The 19,366-nt window shown below is 44.0% G+C and overlaps 1 protein-coding gene across 1 annotated transcript in view; it reads right to left on the reverse strand.

Moving 5' to 3' along the window:
- Window positions 1-13,384: 13,384 nt before the first annotated feature.
- PRPF8 (pre-mRNA processing factor 8) overlaps window positions 13,385-19,366 on the reverse strand; it is a 32,325-nt gene continuing 26,343 nt past the window's right edge. The window contains exons 38-43 of the mRNA XM_077480561.1: window positions 18,960-19,199; window positions 18,530-18,671; window positions 16,123-16,263; window positions 15,046-15,185; window positions 14,594-14,796; window positions 13,385-13,811 (exon numbers count right to left, since the gene is read on the reverse strand). Coding sequence (XP_077336687.1) covers window positions 13,657-13,811; window positions 14,594-14,796; window positions 15,046-15,185; window positions 16,123-16,263; window positions 18,530-18,671; window positions 18,960-19,199 — 1,021 coding nt within the window. The 3' untranslated portion in view covers window positions 13,385-13,656. The remainder of the gene's footprint in view (window positions 13,812-14,593; window positions 14,797-15,045; window positions 15,186-16,122; window positions 16,264-18,529; window positions 18,672-18,959; window positions 19,200-19,366) is intronic.

A 19,366-nucleotide genomic window follows, 5' to 3' on the forward strand; every position in this document is an offset into this window, starting at 1 on the left:
TCCGTCTACTGAATGGGGTAACTTTTCGGCCTGCTCATTTTGTTAATTGCCATACACCGGGGTTGTATACCTCATGGAGTGCGAATGTGGGGCATACTATGTCGGTAAAACCAAGCAGGAGTTCCATCGACGGATGTCCAAACACGTCTATAGCATGGAAATTGGCAATCATTACTTGCCTGTAGGACGACATGTTTGGTGTAGTGTTTGGATCTTTTCATTTCGTTTTTATATTTGCTCTGGACCAATCTATCATGTAGTGAAGAAGCTCGTTTGTAGGTAATAGAGGGGCATGATGAAATAAAACACCCAACCCTTGGGTCATACTTTAGGATGGACCAATGTTTTTGAATGATATTTCGGATGATATTATGTTGTTTCGAAGAAGCGCAGGGTGATCCTGGCTGGATCCAAGCCAGGGTCACCCCGTACCTTCTTGGCAAACAAGAGATCCCGACGAGGCTGTGCCGCAGCTTTATTATATGCTCTTCCTAAGCATGAGCGACTATAGCCATGTGCAAGGAATCTGCCTATTTAGACACCGCCCCTTTTTCTCACTGTGGTCCCTTCGCTGTCCCCTGGGAGTGGCGGGCCCTTTGATGTGACTTCCCGGCAAGGGGGGGAGAGGTCATGTTTATATGAACCTCTCCCCTTGTCCCCTGGTGTGGCGTGCGCGGGCTGGTACCGCTCACCCTCTGGGGACATTTACCACTTGCCGACGGCATCCTTGGACATCTCTGGACGTCATGCCTCTCGCGCATGCGCGGTGTTCCGCTGGTGCGCACGACGTGCTGACGTCACGCAGTTGCGGCGGAGATGACGTCATTTCGGGGCCGCTCGCATCCTTCTGGGATGCCGGGGAGGCCACACACGGTCAGCCTGTTTGGCGTCCATGCGGAACAAAATTTTTTTTTTGTCTGTTCTCACTTGTTCCCTCACTTTTAGCTTTTTCTCACATTGCTATAGTTGGTTGGGTTTTTTTTTTTTTTTTTTTTTTCAACCTTTTTACTCCCTCTCTTTCTCTTAAAATCACGGTGAGTGACACCACCCTCGAGCACTTGGGACCAAGAGCTACCTTTCCCTAATATCTAAAATGAATAGGTAGGTGTGTAAATTTACACACACAGATAGACACAGTAGATATCCACTTATTGAATTTTTAAGTGCATACTATTAACCTTATACTTATATGGAATTTTGCTGCAGGTGTGACCTGCCCCACCTTCCGGCCGCCAAAGTCCGCACCCACTCCCTATTTTATAGGGGGTGAGGGATTAATGTGACCTCTTGCAAGCCACATCGCTGGACCCTAACCTCCTCCCTCAGTATTCGGCGATATTGTGGGTCTCGGGACTCCCTATATGTTGGGGAAATTGAGGCGGTCCTTTTGAAAGGGAACTCCACTGGGATTACTTCTTCCATCTCTCTGGATGTGCATCATCGGGTAATCATATTAAACTATTAGGTACCCTCATTATAGATGTATATATTTACAGTACTTTTGTTTTATAGCAGACCACTCCTCTGAAGAAGACCCCTGTAGTGGGTTGAAACGCGTCAGAACTATATCTTCACTGTTGTCGTATTTGTACAGTGTCAGTAATAGTCGCGTCTGCTATTGCACATTCATTGTTGTTTTATATATTCTTTGTATTATTTTGAATTTAATTTTTTCTAATTGTTCAGTGGAGCTCATGTTTTAACCCATGTGCTATGTTTTTCTACATTAATAAATATTGGAATTTTTTACATCACACCGCTATACATTTATTGTTTTGCTGCCTAAAAACCCCTTTGTGGGGGAATTTGTTCTATTTTTTATGTCTGTTCGGGGTGAGCAGCACTCTCCAAGCCCTTTGGGCAGTGTGTTCTTTTCTATTGTCATGAAATTTCTGAAGGACCGCCGCAACCAGCCTTACTGGGGGAAATACATAGCACAGGTTTAAGTGCCATGCACTGGCGAAGGCATCTATGCCTCTGGCTTGATTCTGCGAGTGCAGGGAGAAGAACTGAGTAACCTTCTTGTTGCTTTCTGAGGCAAACAAATCCACCTCTGGTATGCCCCAAGTCCTCACCACCTGCTTGAACACTTCCTGGTTGAGTGACCATTTGTCCTGTTTCACACACTGGTGACTGAGAAAGTCCGCCAGCGAGTTCTGAACCCCCTTTAAATGAAGCGCTGACAGCAACACTAGAGTCATCTTGGCCAAGAGAAAAATTTCTCCTGCTATCTTCTGCAAAGCAGGGCTCCTGGTCCCCTCCCTCACCCCCCCCTGCTTGTTTATATAGGCAACAACAGCTGCATTGTCCGACCTTACTTAGAGTTGTTGTCCCCTTATTTTCTGCTGGAAGGCTACTATCGCCTTCTTTACTGCCGGCAAGTCCCTCTGATTTGAGGTCCATCTGGCTTCCACCTGAGACCAAGATCCTTGAGCCAGATCCCAGGTGTGCACCCCACCCGAAAGAGCTGGCGTCTGTTGTCAGCACCAGAGCTGTTGGTCTGAACCACAACAGACCCCTGTCCAACTTGTGACTGGTTTGCCACCACCACAAAGTCCCTTTGACCCTGGTGTGTATCAGCATGGCCTTGTTGGCTGCCATCCCAGCAACGCAGAAGAGCCTGCAGCGGACGCTGGTGAATCCTTGCCCAAGGGACTGCTGGAAAACAGGATGTCATTAAGCCCATCACTTCCTGATTGGTCTGAAGCCGGCTACTGCCAGACCTACCTTCTCTGATGGGAGAAAGACCTTCCCCTCTACAGAGGAGATTCTGTAACCCAGATACATTAATTCCTGGGTTGGAATCAACTTGTCCAGATTGATCAACCAAACCAAGAGAATGCAGGAAGTGTTGCGCCTCCTGTACATCCTCTTCTAGCTGCTGGTAAGACCGGGCGACAAACAGAAGATCGTCCAAATAGGGGATCACTGTAATGGCCCTGACACGCAGGGGGATCTAGGGCTTCTGCCAGGACCTTGGTAAAAATCCTGGGAGAGGATGCTAGGCCAAACGGAAGTGCCCTAAACTGGAAGTGGAGAATTTCGGAGTTCACCTTGACTGCTAACCTCAGGAATTTCTGAAATTCCAGATGTATCGGTACATGCAAATATGCGTCCCTGAGGTCGATTGTTGCCATAAAGCAATCGGGAAACAGGAGGTTCGTTATCGTAAAGATAGACTCCATCCTGAATCGCTTGTTCCTGATAAACCTGTTCAGGGGCTTGAGATTGAGAATCAACCAGAATTTGCCATAATGGCTTTCGAACACGTGGGAATATACCCCCTCTCCGTGTTCTGCATCTGGTACTTGGCTGATGACCTGTTGATCTAACAACTCTCCCAACAGCAGACTCAGAGCTTCTGCTTTCTCCCGGTCTCTGGGTAACTTGGTTACTAGGAAGGTATGTGGGGGAATGGCACTGAACTCCAACTTGTAACATTTTTTTCAATTATTTTATTTATTCAAGGAACAAGGTCAAAGACAGACATCTGGGCAATCACATTATGTTATCTTATATCACATTACATGTAGATGTATACAAGAGCCTGTTATTACATGCAAAGGACACTATGACATTTTCTTGTCTGAGATGCCTCTTTCTTCTTGTGTGATAGGTGTTTAAAGCATTGTCCAGTTACTGTTTGTACACCCTGCTGCAGTCCCAATGATGCAGGAGTGTTACCTTTCAATGGTCCCAGTCCAGTTTTAAGTTTAATGTACTAGAAGAGTTTGGATCCCGTAACCTTAGGTCCATGGAACCGAGGGACAGGATAATAAGAAGGATAGTAAGAGATTATATAGAAAAAAAAGAGGATAAAGAGAGAAGACAGAGGGGGGGGGGGGGGGGCGAGGACTGGGTGGGGGGGGTCTGGAGGGTGACTTGTGCAAGCCCGCCGAGTGCAGTGGAAGTCTGGCAAGGCCCCTGGGCGCTGTGCGATCAGTGGGGTCAGCATTTAATTAGTCAGTTAGTAGGGTGACATTTCGTCATTAGGGTCGCTGTCAAGGAGGGTTCTTCCTTCATCAGAAAAGATAAAGATGTGCCATGGTGACCAGGTCTTGGAGTATCGCTCCTGTTGGTGTCGTGCAGTTAGTACCAGGTCTTCTAGTCTACTTATGGCCTTAACTTTTCGGATCCACATCCCTATTGTCGGGGGTTGTGGAGATTTCCACTTAAGAGGGATGCAGGCTTTAGCAGCGTCAAGAAGATGCTGGATAATAAATTTTTTGTATATTTTACCTGGTATATTGGTAGCGTGCAGGAGGAAGAATGCTAGGTAATTTGGCATTACGGGTTACGTGAGTTTTTGAAGGATATGTTGGACCTCTGTCCAGAAGTGTTGTAATTTGGGGCAGGTCCGAAAAATATGTAAGAGGGTGCCCTTGTCCTCCTTGCATCTCCAGCACTGGTCAGAGGTGTCCGGAAATAAATGCAGTATCACAGGGGTTCTGTACCACCTGGTTAGGATTTTAAAGTTGGTCTCCTGTGCCTTCGTGCAAATAGAAGATTTGTACGTAAATCTTAGGATGTGTTGTTGTGTTGTGCTGAAAGTTCTGCCTAAGTCCCGTTTCCAGTTTTGTATACAATTCAAAACATGAGGTTCCGCAGGAGTAGTTCGTAGTTAGCTGAAAGTGTGTGTGGGGCATTGCTCCCGTCTCTGAGCAAAACCCTTCGAAGATGGTAAGGGGCCTAGCAAACAACCTCAGAGCTGGAAGAGTTCTGAAGAAGTGGGAAAGCTGGAGGGCACTCCAAAAGTCCAGTCGGAAAGATCCTGACTGGTCCATCAGCTCCGGGATCTTCGACCACCCCCCCCCCCCCCTTGTACAAATCGGGCAGCCTATGTAAGACCCAGGACTTTCAGGTTTCAGAAGTTGGGACTGCCATTTCCAGACTGCCCAGAACCTTCCCAATACTAATGTAACACACCCCGATCAGATACCCCCACTAAATATCATCAATTTGACACCAATTACATTAACATCAGAGGAGGAATATGTTCTACAGCTCGGTCTTGGCTTCTGCCCATCCGAACCTATCGATATTTTTGAAACGATTAAAGACTTGTATTTGTTTGCTCGCAATCTTACTTATAAATTTATTTATGACCCTGAACGTAAAAAATTAAACTTAGAAAAAGAGTTAGCTGAACGCACCAAACAATTCACCATGGAAGAGTTCAGGGCTTTGCGTGACCTGATGCTACTCTATGATGAGAGAGCATGTGCTACAGATGAGGATATTGTGAATACCCCCGGACAAGATTCTCTGGCTCTTGGCCAGGGACCTTGGTCATCGGGTCCACCTGTGTTTGAGCAGAAGAAACAAAAACTTAAAGCCAAGTCTCGTGCATTCCCCGATTTGATGACTTGCCCCACCATCTGGGCTTTTTTACATGAGTCGATCAAATCTCTTAAGAAGTATAAATGGGCGGATCAGCCGTCCAATTTAACTCCTCGCCAAAAATCAGCCATTAGGACACTCCAAAAACATCCAGATTTAATTATCAAACAATCTGATAAGGGTGGAAACCTAGTCCTCATGACACATCTACAGTACCAAACAATGTGTTATTTGGTACTATATAATACATCTTGGTACTCCCCTATTGACTTTTCCCTGATTGAGTCCTTCATTTTGGAATTTCGCCAATTGGTAATTGGCGCATTCCGTGAGGGCCTCATTGATGAAGCAACTTTAAAATACATTAATATTGTGACCCCACGCACTCCTACTTTTTATACTTTACCAAAAACCCATAAGAATTTACAAACCCCCCCAGGCCGACCCATTGTGTCAGGCCTGGGTTCTTTGACGGAAAATGCCAGTCGTTTCGTGGATACCTTTCTTATGCCTCATGTTGTAGGATTACCGTCCTATATTAAAGATACAACTGACTTGTTAAGGCATATTGAGGGTATCCAGATCCCTCCGGACGCCCTGCTCGTGGCAGTTGATGTCGAGGCTTTATACTCGAGCATCCCCCACGAGCAGGGTGTCCTGATGGTTGAAACCTTCTTAAAGGAGCAGGTTTCCGCCTCCTGGCCGCTTAATTGCTTTATTTTGAAATTGCTTAAATTTATTCTCACGAGGAATTATTTTTTATTTAATGACCAGTTATATTTACAAAAGCAAGGCGTGGCCATGGGCACTTCCTGTGCTCCTTCTTATGCTAATCTTTACCTAGGTGCATGGGAAAGATATGTTTTTGGTGAGGACACTTTGCAATATTTTCTGGACTCGGTCTTGTGCTGGTACCGTTACATTGATGACCTATTCATTGTGTGGACCGGCACCAGACCGGACCTTGATAGTTTCATTAATGTCCTTAATACAAATCAATTTAATTTACAGTTTACTTACACGGTGGATAACAGTAATATCTCATTTCTAGATTTAAATATTTTAAAAAACCCTTCGGGTACTCTCACTACAGATCTCTACCGTAAACCCACCGCTGGAAATACGATCCTACATGCCTCTAGTGCACATCCCCGCCCTCTAGTTCGCAGTATCCCCTTTGCCCAATATTTGAGGCTGAGGCGAAACTGCTCAGAGGACGGGGATTTCCACAGACAGGCTAACTTACTGCGGGACCGCTTGCTAGTCAGAGGCTACAGCCTCACTAATCTTAGAAAGGCTTTTAATAAAGCCTCTTCTCGTAGTCGTCAGTCACTTCTTTATGGTCCTCCACGTGTACAACAGCCTCCCACCACTAAAATAATAACAAAATACTCTTCTCATCATCAACAACTTCGGTATATTTTGTCCCAACATTGGCACTTACTGACTGAACATCACATATTGGGAAATTATGTTAAACCTACCCCTGAATTAGTTTTTAAAAAAGCTGTCTCTCTTCGTGACAAAGTAACAAGTAGTCATTATCGAGTGCCCTCTGGATCCTCGGAGGGACCTAAAGGCACCTATAAATGTGGTCATTGTTCTAAATGTCCATGGATCCAAGAAGGAGGGGCCTTAACCTTACCGAATGGAGAGATATTTCGGCCCTCACATCATGTCGATTGTGGCACCCGAGGGCTGGTTTACCTGATGGTCAGCACCTGCCAAGCCTTTTATGTAGGGAAGACCATCAGGGAACTACGCCAGCGCTTGGGTGACCACCTCTACTATTCGACCAATGGTAAAATGACCACGGTAGGCCGTCATGTTGGCATACATCATAAATTTCAATTTGATTTAGTAAAATTTCTTGTTCTTGAAGTTATCCCACAGGACCCCAGAGGGGGCAATTGGGACCAGGCTATTTTGAGACGTGAGGCATTATGGATTGAGCGGCTGAATGCCCTTACCCCCCCTGGCCTAAATGAAGCCCACTCCTACAAGTGCTTCCTTTGAAGATGCCATATGTTTTACTTGTACATTTTTATGTCTTAAAAATATAGGCAATAATTTAAAACTATGTACATGTCTTGAGGGCATTGGGCCGTAGAGGGCCTTTCTTTAGGCAGGAATCATTCGCCTCTCCCCTCTTTTTTCTTTCTTTTCCCCTCCCCCCCCCCTTTTTCCCTCCTCTCCCCTCCCTCTTTCCCCCCCCTTTTCCCCCTCCCGTTTTATTTAGCATTAGAACTTCTTGCTACCAGGCGCTAATACCTGTTTGGTTATATTCACTTCTTTAGATATTATACTATATAATCCCCTTTTTCAAAAAATAATATATATAAAATAAATTCTAGCTTTCCCTTCAATGTGGAACTTATATGGTTCAGGTGCCATTCTGAGGACGGATTTTTTAAAATTTATCTTTATTTCTATGTTTGACTGGTTTAGGTTGGCGACTGTCACCTGCGGGTAGCCTTGGCCATGGAGTGGAGGCGGCTAGTTGATGCTGCCCTGCTCGGTGGCCGAGGTCTGCGGCGGTGTGACATTCCCCAGTCTATCCATAATAAAAAGTTCTGTACTGTACACAGTCTTGGATCATGACTCTCTTCTTCTTCTCCCCTATCGGTTCCTCCCTCCCCGCAACTAGACAGACCTGAGGAGTTTATTCTCCCCCCCTTGGGCGGACATGTGGCAACCTGTTGTGGCTTACATCTCTTCTACACCTCTCACTCCGCTGCAGGTATTCTATGCAGCGGTGTGGGTGAGCGCATTTATCAATGATAATGCGCTGGTTGCCTGACCCGGATTGATCCTTGTTTGGATTAGGTGACGGTGGACGGGGAGTGCGTGTCATGCAAATCCCCGCCCAGTCACGCCTCCAGACATTCCCCCTGGTCCACCTCCTATGGGAGACCCGTTACTTATGCGCACAAGCGAATTCCGCGCATGCGCTGTGACGGAGGGACAGGATTAAGGAGCGCACAATTGCGCCCTGAGTACTTCCGGGTTGGGGGTTTAAATGGCGCGCTCGGGATTTGAATCCTTAGAGCGATGCCTCCGTGGAGATGATCTACACACAGGACCATTGAGCCGAAGGTAATACCCCCATTAGACTTTGTATGCGACTTATATATCTACTTGACTGCAGAACTGGTCTTTTGCTGACTGACTATGTTTGTCTTCAAACTTTTAACCAGAGTAAAATTTATTATTGAAGTCGTGGATATCCCTTACAGAAAATCTCTTGGGATCTACACTTTATAAGTCTTGGCTTAATTACTTGACAGATTGGGGGTATGTCTTTTGCCTAACAATTATAATTTTTTGAGGTGCACACATTTTTACTGACCATGGTTCACTGGGTGCTTTCTATGGTATGAGAGACTTTACCTGTCCATCTATTCATTAACTAATTAACATTGCTCTATCCTATTAGCCCATGGTCTCTGATACATACTTTTCACCTATTGAACATCGTTTAAATGGACCATTGCACCTACTTTTCTTTTTCAGTCCTTTTATGCGTTGATTAGAGTCTCTCCACCTTGCCCCCCGTGTCCGCCTATAGGGGGGGCACCCTGTTTTGAGGGTGTCTCGAAGTAGGTCGCTTGTCTGCTGTGGGTTGGGAGCTCCAGGGGTGAGTCATGATCCTCTACTGTCTTTCTAATGAATTTTTGATGTATTGACTATTAATTTTGGCTATTGATTGTACTGTTATTTATTTTTTTCTTTAAATCTTATTAACATCGTGTATGGTATTATTAAATATCTATCTTTCTGTATTAGATTTATAAAGTGACGTTCCCTGAGGAAGCGGTGTTCTTAGTGCCGCGAAACCGGTCGGATTCATGCGTCATCTCTGTACTTCCGTAAAAAAATCCTTGTGTTTAGAAATGTTAAGACCATGTTTTTGAACCTATTTTGTCCTTTGATTGGATTGAATATAATGTGGTTCTGTAACATTAATGTCTATGTATTACCTTTTATATGGATCGAATTATAATAAAATGTAATTGAATTTTAATGATTGTTTCAATTTAATTTGATACCGCAATAGTCCCTGTTCCCACTGAACTAATAGGAAACTCAATTCTAGAGTTTTTCCTCTTAGTTTTTCTGAGCTATATGCCCAGTTTTTCTTCATACATACTAATTGGGACGATGGTATCTCGGTGACTTTAGAGGCTATTTATTATCTATTTCCTGGGGGGGAAAAGGGGGTTCCCCAGAATTGAGTATAGGGGTGATGTCTTCGAGGATATGTTGGGGGATGACAATAGGGCGGAACATAGCTTGGCTGTATTACCTATTAGTGGGTGATTGTTCATCTCCCGAGAAAGGGAGACATAGCACCACGGGAACTCCCCTTAGAGGAACGTCCGATTGTGCCTGTTCAATACCAACCCATAGCTTGAAACCTGTGTGTGTTCCAATCTACCATCCTACTCGAATGTATAGCTTGGTAGTATTTGCGCATGTCCGGCACTGCCAGTCCCCCGTATCGCTTAGGTAGCATTAGTTGCTTAGACTGCAATTGTGGGCATCTATGTGCCCATTTGAAGTCGACGAATGCCGTTTGAAGTAGCTGGCCGGAATATGGACCAGGAGTGCCTGCAGGAGATTGAGCATCCTCAAGTTTCTCTTTTTAATAATATTGCAGAGGCCTATCCAGGAATGAAGACCAGTGTTCCAAATGTCTAAAAGATGTTTAACTCTACGCAGCAGTGGTGGGACGTTTAGCTCAAAGATTTTGGCTATGTTGGAGGGCATCAGTGTACCGAAGTATGTCAGCGCCTTGTCGGTCCATTTAAATTTGAAGTTGTTTTGTAGTTGTTCATTTGATTTCTGTGGAAAATTAACTCCCATTGCCTTGGACTTTGAGAAGATGATCTGGAGGTTCGAGAGAGCGCCGTTTTTCTCAAACTCCTTCATCAGGTTAGGGAGTGAAACCAGGAGGTTCGTAAGGGAGAACAACATGTCATCAGCATAGGCAGATACCCAACAAAGTATCTCTTATCCTAACCCCTTCAATGTCTGGGTTGCATCGGACCGAGCAGAGAAATGGTTCCAGTGACAGGGCGAAAAGGAGGGGTGATAATGGACACCCTTGGTGTGTCCCGTTAGTAATTCCAAGGGGGTCCGATAGAACACCGTTAGCCCAGACTCTTGCTGCTGGTCGGGAATAAATTGCGGAGATCCACTGTAGCATTTTGGTGCCAAAGCCAGCATGTCGTAATACCGCAAGCATAAAATTCCAGTTCACCCTGTCAAAGGCCTTCTCTGCATCAGTGCTAAGGAATACACATTGTGTCTGTGAATGGTTTACTGCCTGAAGCAGATTCAGTACTTTTGTTTTGTCCCTAGCCTCACGTGTAGGGACAAAGCCCACTTAATCTAGGTGAATCAGACTCAGGATAAGGTGTTGAATCCTATCTGCCAGTATTTTAGTAAAAAGTTTGAGGTCCAAATTAAGCAGCGAGATCGGCCTATAGCTGCCACAGGATGTTGGGTCTTTCCCCTCCTTAGGAATCACCGAACTGTGTGCGAGTAAGGTGTCGGCTGCGAATGATGCAGTTGAGCCTAGTGCATTGAACAACTTGACCATATATGGGGCAAGTGAGGGAAGAAGGGTCTTGTGGTATTGGGCCATAAGGCCATCTGGACCCAGCGCTTTCCCCTGTTTAATGGCCCGACCGATCCTTGAAGTTCCTCTATAGTAATGGGGTCCTCAAGGATGTCAGTGTCTGATAATTGGGCATAAGCGATGATAAGTAGGAAGTTGTCTGGTCCTGTGAGGGGGGGGGGGGGGGGGGGGGGTTTGTCTTCAGATTATATAGTGAATTATAGAATTCCCGTAATTCTTGTTGATATCCTGTGGTTTTGTTACCTTTGGTTTATCAGGGGGTGCTATTTGTGGGATATAAAAGGTACTAGTCTCTGGTCTTGTAAGGTTCTGGCTAGAAGTCTCCCACATTTATTCCGACTCCACATAACATAACAAAAGAGATCTCTCTCTAGGGACAGGGTTTGTGTTTGTTTATGGCGGAGCTCCAGGGCAGACAGCTCTGTAAGTAGGGAATTAAGTTGTTCGGTTAGTTTCCGCTTGATCCTGGCCCCGTGTTTAATCAACACACTTCTGATAACCGCTTTGTGTGCCTCCCATATAATGCCTGGGTCACAGTCTGGGGTAGTAGCGTTTTTTTAATTATCTCTAATATAAATGGACTTGAAGTTGCGTTGGTCCATTGTGTGAGGAAATCCCCCAAACTTCCTTTCACTGGAACACAGGAGTCACTGGGATTTTGAGGTGGTCTGAGGATTGAATAGTATTCCTCTGCCACTCCCCTTGTGACCCGATCAGTGTTTGTTAGGCCGACCCTCTCTCTGCTGCTGGGTTTGATGCCTAATCCCTTGAAAAAGACGTCTGCTCTCAGGCTTCTTTTTCTCTGGAAAGGCTTTCTTCTTGTCCTGGGTACGTTCCAGGGCCTCCTGGAGCCCAGGGCCAAAAAGGTAGTCGCCTGAGAAAGGCAATCCACAAAGCATGAGCTTTGATGCTGCATCTCCCGACCAGGCTTTCAGCCGTACAGCCCTTCTTGCCACGTTAACCAAAGCTGCAGACTTGGCCGCTAGCTTTACCGACTCTGCAGAAGCATCAGCTAGGAACCCAACTGCCTTAAATAATAAGGGAAAGGATTTCGGCAGCTGTTGTTGGGACATGCCTGCAGATATACGAAACTGTAACTGAGTTAACCAGCATTCTAAATTTCTAGCCACACAGTTGGCTGCAAGGGCAGGTTTGAGTGCAATAGGAGGCATCCCAAGCCCTCTTTAACAGCACATCGCTAATTTTGTCCATTGGGTCCTTAAGGGATCCTAGATCATCGAAGGCCAGATCAGTCTTTTTGGACACCTTCGTTAGTGGCGCATCCAACTTAGGAACTTTGTTCCAAGGCTGGGCCGCATCCTCCTAAAAGGGAAATCTGAGTTTAAGACTGCCCGATAAGAATGGTCTCCTCTCAGGGTGCTCCCACTCCAGCAAGATTGCTTCCACTAGAGATTTGTGCACAGGGAAAACTCTGGATTTTTGAGCAGAGACCCCCCCCCCCCCCTGATAGATGAGGTCTTGCTTAGAAAGCTGTACCGACTCCTCTCCGATAATCTAGGGTGTCATAGATCACCTTTAACAAATCCCTAACATCGTCCAATGTCAATTTGTACCTGGACCCTCTGGAGCATTCTTCCTCTTCCTCAGACCCAGACCCCGAGTCCACCTGAGAAGAGGCCAGCGACCCGGGCTCCCTCTTTTCCCTATCCTCCTGACTGGGTTTAGACAGGGAGGGAAAACTTGCCCCTCTAGATAAGGGCACAGAGGGACCCTGCATCCTATTCATCATTCCTCTAAATGATTTGAAGGTGGATGCAATCTCGTCTTTTACGGACGAAAGGATCTTCTAACACAGTCATCCTTAGATAAATTATTGACACATTCGGGGCAAAGCGGCTTCTCCCAATTGGGCCCAAGTTTTGTCCCACAAACAGCACACTTTCTCTTTGGAGGCCGTATCTGAGATCTGTCATTTCAATAAGATCTGAAGCAATATCTTTCAACTTGGGAGCAATGGCAGAAGCCTGCAACTCCTCAGCAGCAAGCTCATTCAGCAAGGACTGGCAAGATCCAGAATCAGAATCTCAGTAGCCGAGTGGGAAAAATTTAAAAGTGCTCAGCCTGGTCGGCTTGCCCACAGAATGAGTTTTCCAGTGTCAGAGGCTCTGTCTTGGTAGCAAAACAAGTTCTGGAAAGCACCTTACGCAGAAGCCAATGCACAAAGGTCACATCCAAGCTATTACTGCAATGTCCAGAGGCACCACTCCAAAAGCCATGTGGAGGAAAGACTGTCGGATAGCTCCTGCAGCTGTGGAGTCACATGCAGCCACTGTGCAACACTTCCTCCCTGCCCAATCACAGACTGCTTAAGTCAGCAAATTTTAGAAACTGGCTGAATTCCTAGAGTTCAGTTTAAAAGAAAGCAAAAAAAGAAAACACTTTTATATAATTTAAAAAAACATTTATTAGAGCAACATTGTTACTAGTTCCAACAATACCTTTTAAGATATTGAAAATAAGACATTGCAAACAATTTTTCTATACAGCTGCAGTCAGAAAAAAAAAAAAAAATGGGGGAGGGGGAATTTAACCGGACAAACCACAGCAACAAAGTAACGACTGTGGAGATGTGAAATTCTGGGCTCATGCTTATAATTCTTATGTTGAATATCAACAGTGATCCAAGTTCCACGTTTATTTTAATGCACAAACTATGAATACATGTCTTCACGGTCAGCAGAGTACACCTCACCCTCCTGCAACAAGGCAAAATTCAAGAAGTGTGAGGGGCGGTGAACTTCATGGTAAAATTCCTTGGGGTTAGCCAGTTGCAACTCATATTTCATGTTTGGATCATGCCTGACACCTATAAGAACAAAAAGGCAAAACATGAAAAAAAAAAAAAAGGAACAAGACGCTCTCTATCAATCAGCACTTTAAGAATACCTGAAGCTGGTGGGACAAATTTTAAACAGTCCCCCCTCCCCCCTATTTCTCTGACCATCCTGTATTACAGTGCCCCCACTCTGAAGGAGCACAGAGGCAGCTCTGGGCAGCAGCATTGTCCGTCTGGGAGGGAGGTGGTTTTAAGATATACTAGCAGATTTAGATACGCTAACAAATAAAGCCAACCTCCAGCTCACACTGGAGTTACAGCAACAGTTTTTTTGCTTTTGGAATAATGTTTTACATCAATAAATAAAAGATGATCATTGGAGAGCACCAGTCAGTCATAAATGGTTGGTTTCAATCCTCTATCTGCTACATTTGCAAGAGCTTGTTCTGTTGAAAAATAACACCTACTGGCTGCATTACCAGATGAAAATAAAGGAAAGAAAGCCTAAGAAAGAAAACGATTGAAACCATCACATCTAAGAGTTGGTAAGCTGCAAAAGAATAAAAGTTGTTTTTGGGGTTAATAGTGCTAGAACAGCACAAGCACACACGGTTTTCATCATCCCCTCTGGAACTCCCTAGAGCCCTAATCAAATGCAAACCACATTCTCGCTCAGAACTGCCAATTGCTTTGCCATAATTATTTCCACAATTATGGATATTAATTAGCTAAAAGGTAACTGTGCACTGTAGTTCTCTTTAGAGAACATAAGTGACAGACCCAATCAACTCAATAATGGAGACAATACATACCCATAAAGTTGTAGTTCCAAGATGCTTGTCCAGGCACCATGAAGAACCCCAGGAAGCGATCAGATAACAGCATCTGGACTCTTTCATAATGAGATGGTAGGTAGCCTTTTGGGTTGTTCCCTTTATCTGTATTCTGTCTTCCCCATTCATATCCACTGGGGGTCAGTTTATAAGCAGTTAATGTACAGGAACCGGGGGTGAAGCTGAGGGGATTAAAAATGCCAGTGTGAGCAGGTACACACTATATATTAGCTATAAAACAACTGTTTAAAAAATAAAAACAAAGACACTTTTATAGTTTTTATACAGAAGCGGGTCAGTTACAGATTTTTTTCAGTAGATGTGCAACAACCAGCTAAGTTCTAGCTAAACAAAAAAAAAAAAAAAAAAAAATGCATTTTACAAGTTTAACATTTTATTGTGGAGCACATTACAAACCAACCCATACTAACCTGCAGGTAATAATTATAGTTTTTTCTCCATCCCAGGCTGGGTTGTCTGCCATGATTTTAGCATGAGTGGTGACATCTTGTGGAGACAGCTGTGGAGACTCATTTGGCTGTGTGTGAACCCATCCCAGAGGTTCCATTTCCTAAAAATAGGGGAATAGAGACAAAATGAAAAACAGGAAGAAATATATAGAAAGAATGATGTAGCATACATCTAAATAAAGAAAAACTGGTTTACTAGATTTATGGTTGACACAACCATTTGTAATTTTAGATGTTCTAATAAAACTAAGGCTATCCAGTTTTGAGAACTGGTGTACTCATTTAAAAAAAAAAAGAGGGTTGTAAACCCTCAACGTTTTTCACCCGAATCCATTCAGGTGAAAAACCTCCTGTCATGCAGCAGCCCCCACCCCGAGCCCCCCCCTTTTACTTACCCAAGCCCTGTAATTTCCGCAACGGGAACAAGCACACCAGCTATGGTCGGGGTCTCGTGTCCCGATTGGATAAATTGATAGAGCAGCCTTTGGCTCCCGCTGCTGTCAAACAAATCCAATGACGCGGGACCAAGTCCGGCTATCTGTGTCAATAGATGCAGCAGCAAGACTTGGGAGCGCGCCCACACGGGTGTCCCGAAGGAGATGGCTTCTTCGATGGAGCACTCGAGGAGAAGCCACCAGCACCGCTGAGGGACCCCAGAAGAGGAGATTCGGGCTACACAGTGCAAAACAAACTGCACAAAGGTGGCAAGTATGACATTTGTATAATTAAAAAAATAAATACACACATATACACACACACACACACACGTTTGGTAACCCTTTAAGATCACTTGAAAATGTTCATTATATGAGGGTGGAGGTGATGTAGAGGGGAACAATTTGGTAAAAGTGTTCTATATTTTGTAACAGTACTGCAGCATCCATACACTTTAACAAACACACCATTTACAAGCATGGGCTTTTCAACCCAAGAACATTAAGTGGTGAATTCTGGTTACTTACTAAAGAAGGCACTGCTAGGTGCTGTTCACACAACAAATACTGAAACTAAAAATGTATAAAAATGTCTAAAACCTACTTTCAAATACTCATGCTGGGGCAGCTGATTAGGCAAGTGAACTGTTTGGTGAGTTCCCCACTGTGGAACCATCACAATACAACGGATCTCCTTTACTTGAGGGTTATCTGGTGGACTCACTCCGTACAAGTAGCCTGCAATCTAGACACAAAATGTAAAATTTAGAACATACGTAATAAAACATCATTCAGATCAAATGCTATATCACCCCATTAAATTTAAAGTATAATAGGCAGCAAAAGTAATAAACCTTAACCAATCTTTAGCGTTTACAGGAGCCATCCTTTTAGCATTTATGTTGATTACAAGAAAATTCACAGCTTTGGTGATTTAATTAGCATGAACATTGTTCCAAGCACAAATTGAAACTTCAGATAAAACTTATTAAAGCCTCAGTTTTTGAACTATTAGACAAAACTATTAACACTACAATATGCACTCATGTCATTTGATTATTAGCACTGACATTATGTCATCACAATTTACATAACTGCACATTACATAACAATGCATCACTGTAGGCTTAAAGCTGGCACTCACAGAGCAAACTGGCTGATTCTGGAGTTGCCAACGAACATGGCAATAGATATTTAATGGCTGTGTTGAGTACCAGATCTGCATATGCATGCTTCTATTTTCCCCAAGTATTCTAAAAATGAACATCCTTGGCATTGGCTTAATCTGCTTCTGCTACAAGATGGGCTGCCCAAACCCAAGACTAAAGCTGGCCATCCACTTTTAAATCTGACTAAACAGAATCCGATTATTTAGTTTAACCCCTTCACGATGAGGGTAAAACAAATTCTAACGCCTGGACAGTTTTATAACTTTGACATGCGTTAGTAAAACTGTACATGTCGCAACTACTTCGTGTATCTAGGTGGATTATATGTTTTTCTTCTCTCCCCAGAACAAAATTAAGCTTTCAAGAAGAAGTATTGGGTTTTGTTTTAGTTAACCCATTATACTTACCTAGGTGGATGCAGCAGCAGTCTCTGCACTGGGAACCGTGCCATCGAACACTGCTGATGGCTCGGTTCTCAAAGCTCCCTGAGCGGAGACCTGCTGCCTATCAGTCAGTAGCTCTACTGCTCCACTTCTCCACGCTCATTGGAGCGCTGAGATGTGGAGGGGCGGCTGCCTCAGTCTCTCAGCATTTCGTTGAGACAGGCATCAGTCCAGGCACCTGGCGAATCCAGACTTTGTCCTGATGAAGCGGTGCCTGGACAGATTCCAATGAGGTCAGCAGAGAGGACTTCAGACAGTTCTCTACTAAAAAATGGGTCACAGAAGTGCAAAACGAATTGCACTCATATGACCGGTAGGTGAAGCCCAGCCAAAACGAGCTCAGGCTGAACTTCTCCTTTCAGTCGGTGGTAAATGGTAATAAATATCTCCCGATTTGTTTTTATTATCAAAGGAAAACTGGTCAAAAATAGCGAAAATTATATATATAAATTTATGTGTATATTTGCTATTACCATAACCTATTGAAAAGAAAAAAAAAATTTCCTGCCAATAGAGATGGGCATTTTTTTGGATAAATTCTGGTGACTTTGGCAGACTATGAATGGAAATAAACTTTTGCATCACAGCGAGCAAGCCTTCTGTGCATGAGCCAATTTATAGTACGCTCAGGCCAAGATTTTTTTTTTTTTTTTAAATATATAAAGCCAGTGACCTCATCCCCTCCATCCTCATCACTGGATCCAGATTTGCAACACACGCTGTAGCTGGGGGAACATGACTGCCAATCAGTGTTATTTATCCCCTTCCCTTGCTCTGTAGGCTTATGTTACGCCTTTCCTTAACCTCAGAACATTAGAATCAAGTAACGTTCATGCATTACCAAGAAGCAAGTGGCCGACAGTGTTCAAATAATTCAGCCGACTCTACCATGCATGATGCTGGGGCTATGGCAGGAGTAACTGTGGACAAGGAGGCAGCATAAGCTGTTCTGGAAGCCGAGGTGGACTGCACACTAGTCTCTGCTTGGGTGATAGAGGATGAGGAGTAGGATGGTTTAGTAAGCCAGTTCACCACCTCCTCTGCATGCTGTGGTTGGATAGCACAGGGAACATCACTAAACAGACAATGTGTCCTGCCTGAGGACGGACCACGTCCACTTGTCAGGGCACACAGATGCTGCTGGCACCCCACATAGTGGCATGGGAATGTCTGCCTCTTCCTGTTGTACTCCCAGACATGATGTTGGGGCTTATTACACACATTTAATTGAAACTGGGAAATGTGTGATTGGATGCACTTTATAGAATGAAAAGTGGAATTTGGCATGCTTGAGGACTGCCACTGATGGAAATGTAACAAAAAATAAAAAAAAAAAAAAAAAAAAGGGGAAGAAGAAAGGAGAGGACAGCATTAGAGTTCCATTTCTATTACTGCATACCTGAGCTCGTAGATCTGAAATGCAAATAAACTTCTTCAGCACATTCTTAGGCAGGATGTATGTGTAACCAGTTTCCTTGATATCATCAGAGGACACATAGATGTGGTTGGTTCGCAGGTGAAGATTTGCAGCAGATATAGCTCTGCAAAATGAAGGAACATTTTATAGATCACACACAGCTGCTATTCAGTCAAACAACAACTTCCCATGAACCATAGTAGCATTGTGACTTCTAATGGTAAAACCATGCTTTTATGTTTTGAGACTAAAAGTCTGAGCCAGATAAGCATGTGATGCCAGAATTCGTATTTTTAAGTGTGACTAAACACAGAAGCAACATGAAAATAAAAAGGTAACTAGAGATTAAAAATAAATAAATAATAATAAAAAAACAATTGACAAGTCTATTCAGAATCGCTAGAAGTTGTACCTGACACGCCATTCAGTCTTTGAAGAGAAGGTCTGTGTCTCATAGTTACTAGTAGTTGACGTGATGATCTCATCTCCATGTTTGTTAACCGTGCGTGTCTGGGTAGCAGTGAGCTGAGACTGTTCCTTTGTCTGCTTCTCAATCTCAGCAATCTGTTGCCTCTGCTGGGATGGTGCAGAGATTTCCATACCCAAAATGATATCTCTGATTTCAGACTGAGTTAGGGATGCAACATTAACACTGAAAAACAAAAAAGTCACATGTTTTAGTTGCACAGTACAAAGCCAGTTTTGCTGACAAATATATACATGTACAGGATATAAAATTATATTTAGAGAAATATATGCAACCGACAAGGTAAACAGTAAGAATGTAAATATAGGTGTATGGAGGAAGAATAGGAGACA

The sequence above is a fragment of the Lithobates pipiens genome, unplaced genomic scaffold (genome assembly GCF_037356315.1).
Source record: "Lithobates pipiens isolate NorthernLeopardFrog02 unplaced genomic scaffold, aLitPip1_a1.2 Scaffold_16, whole genome shotgun sequence".
Classification (NCBI taxonomy): Eukaryota; Metazoa; Chordata; class Amphibia; order Anura; family Ranidae; genus Lithobates; species Lithobates pipiens.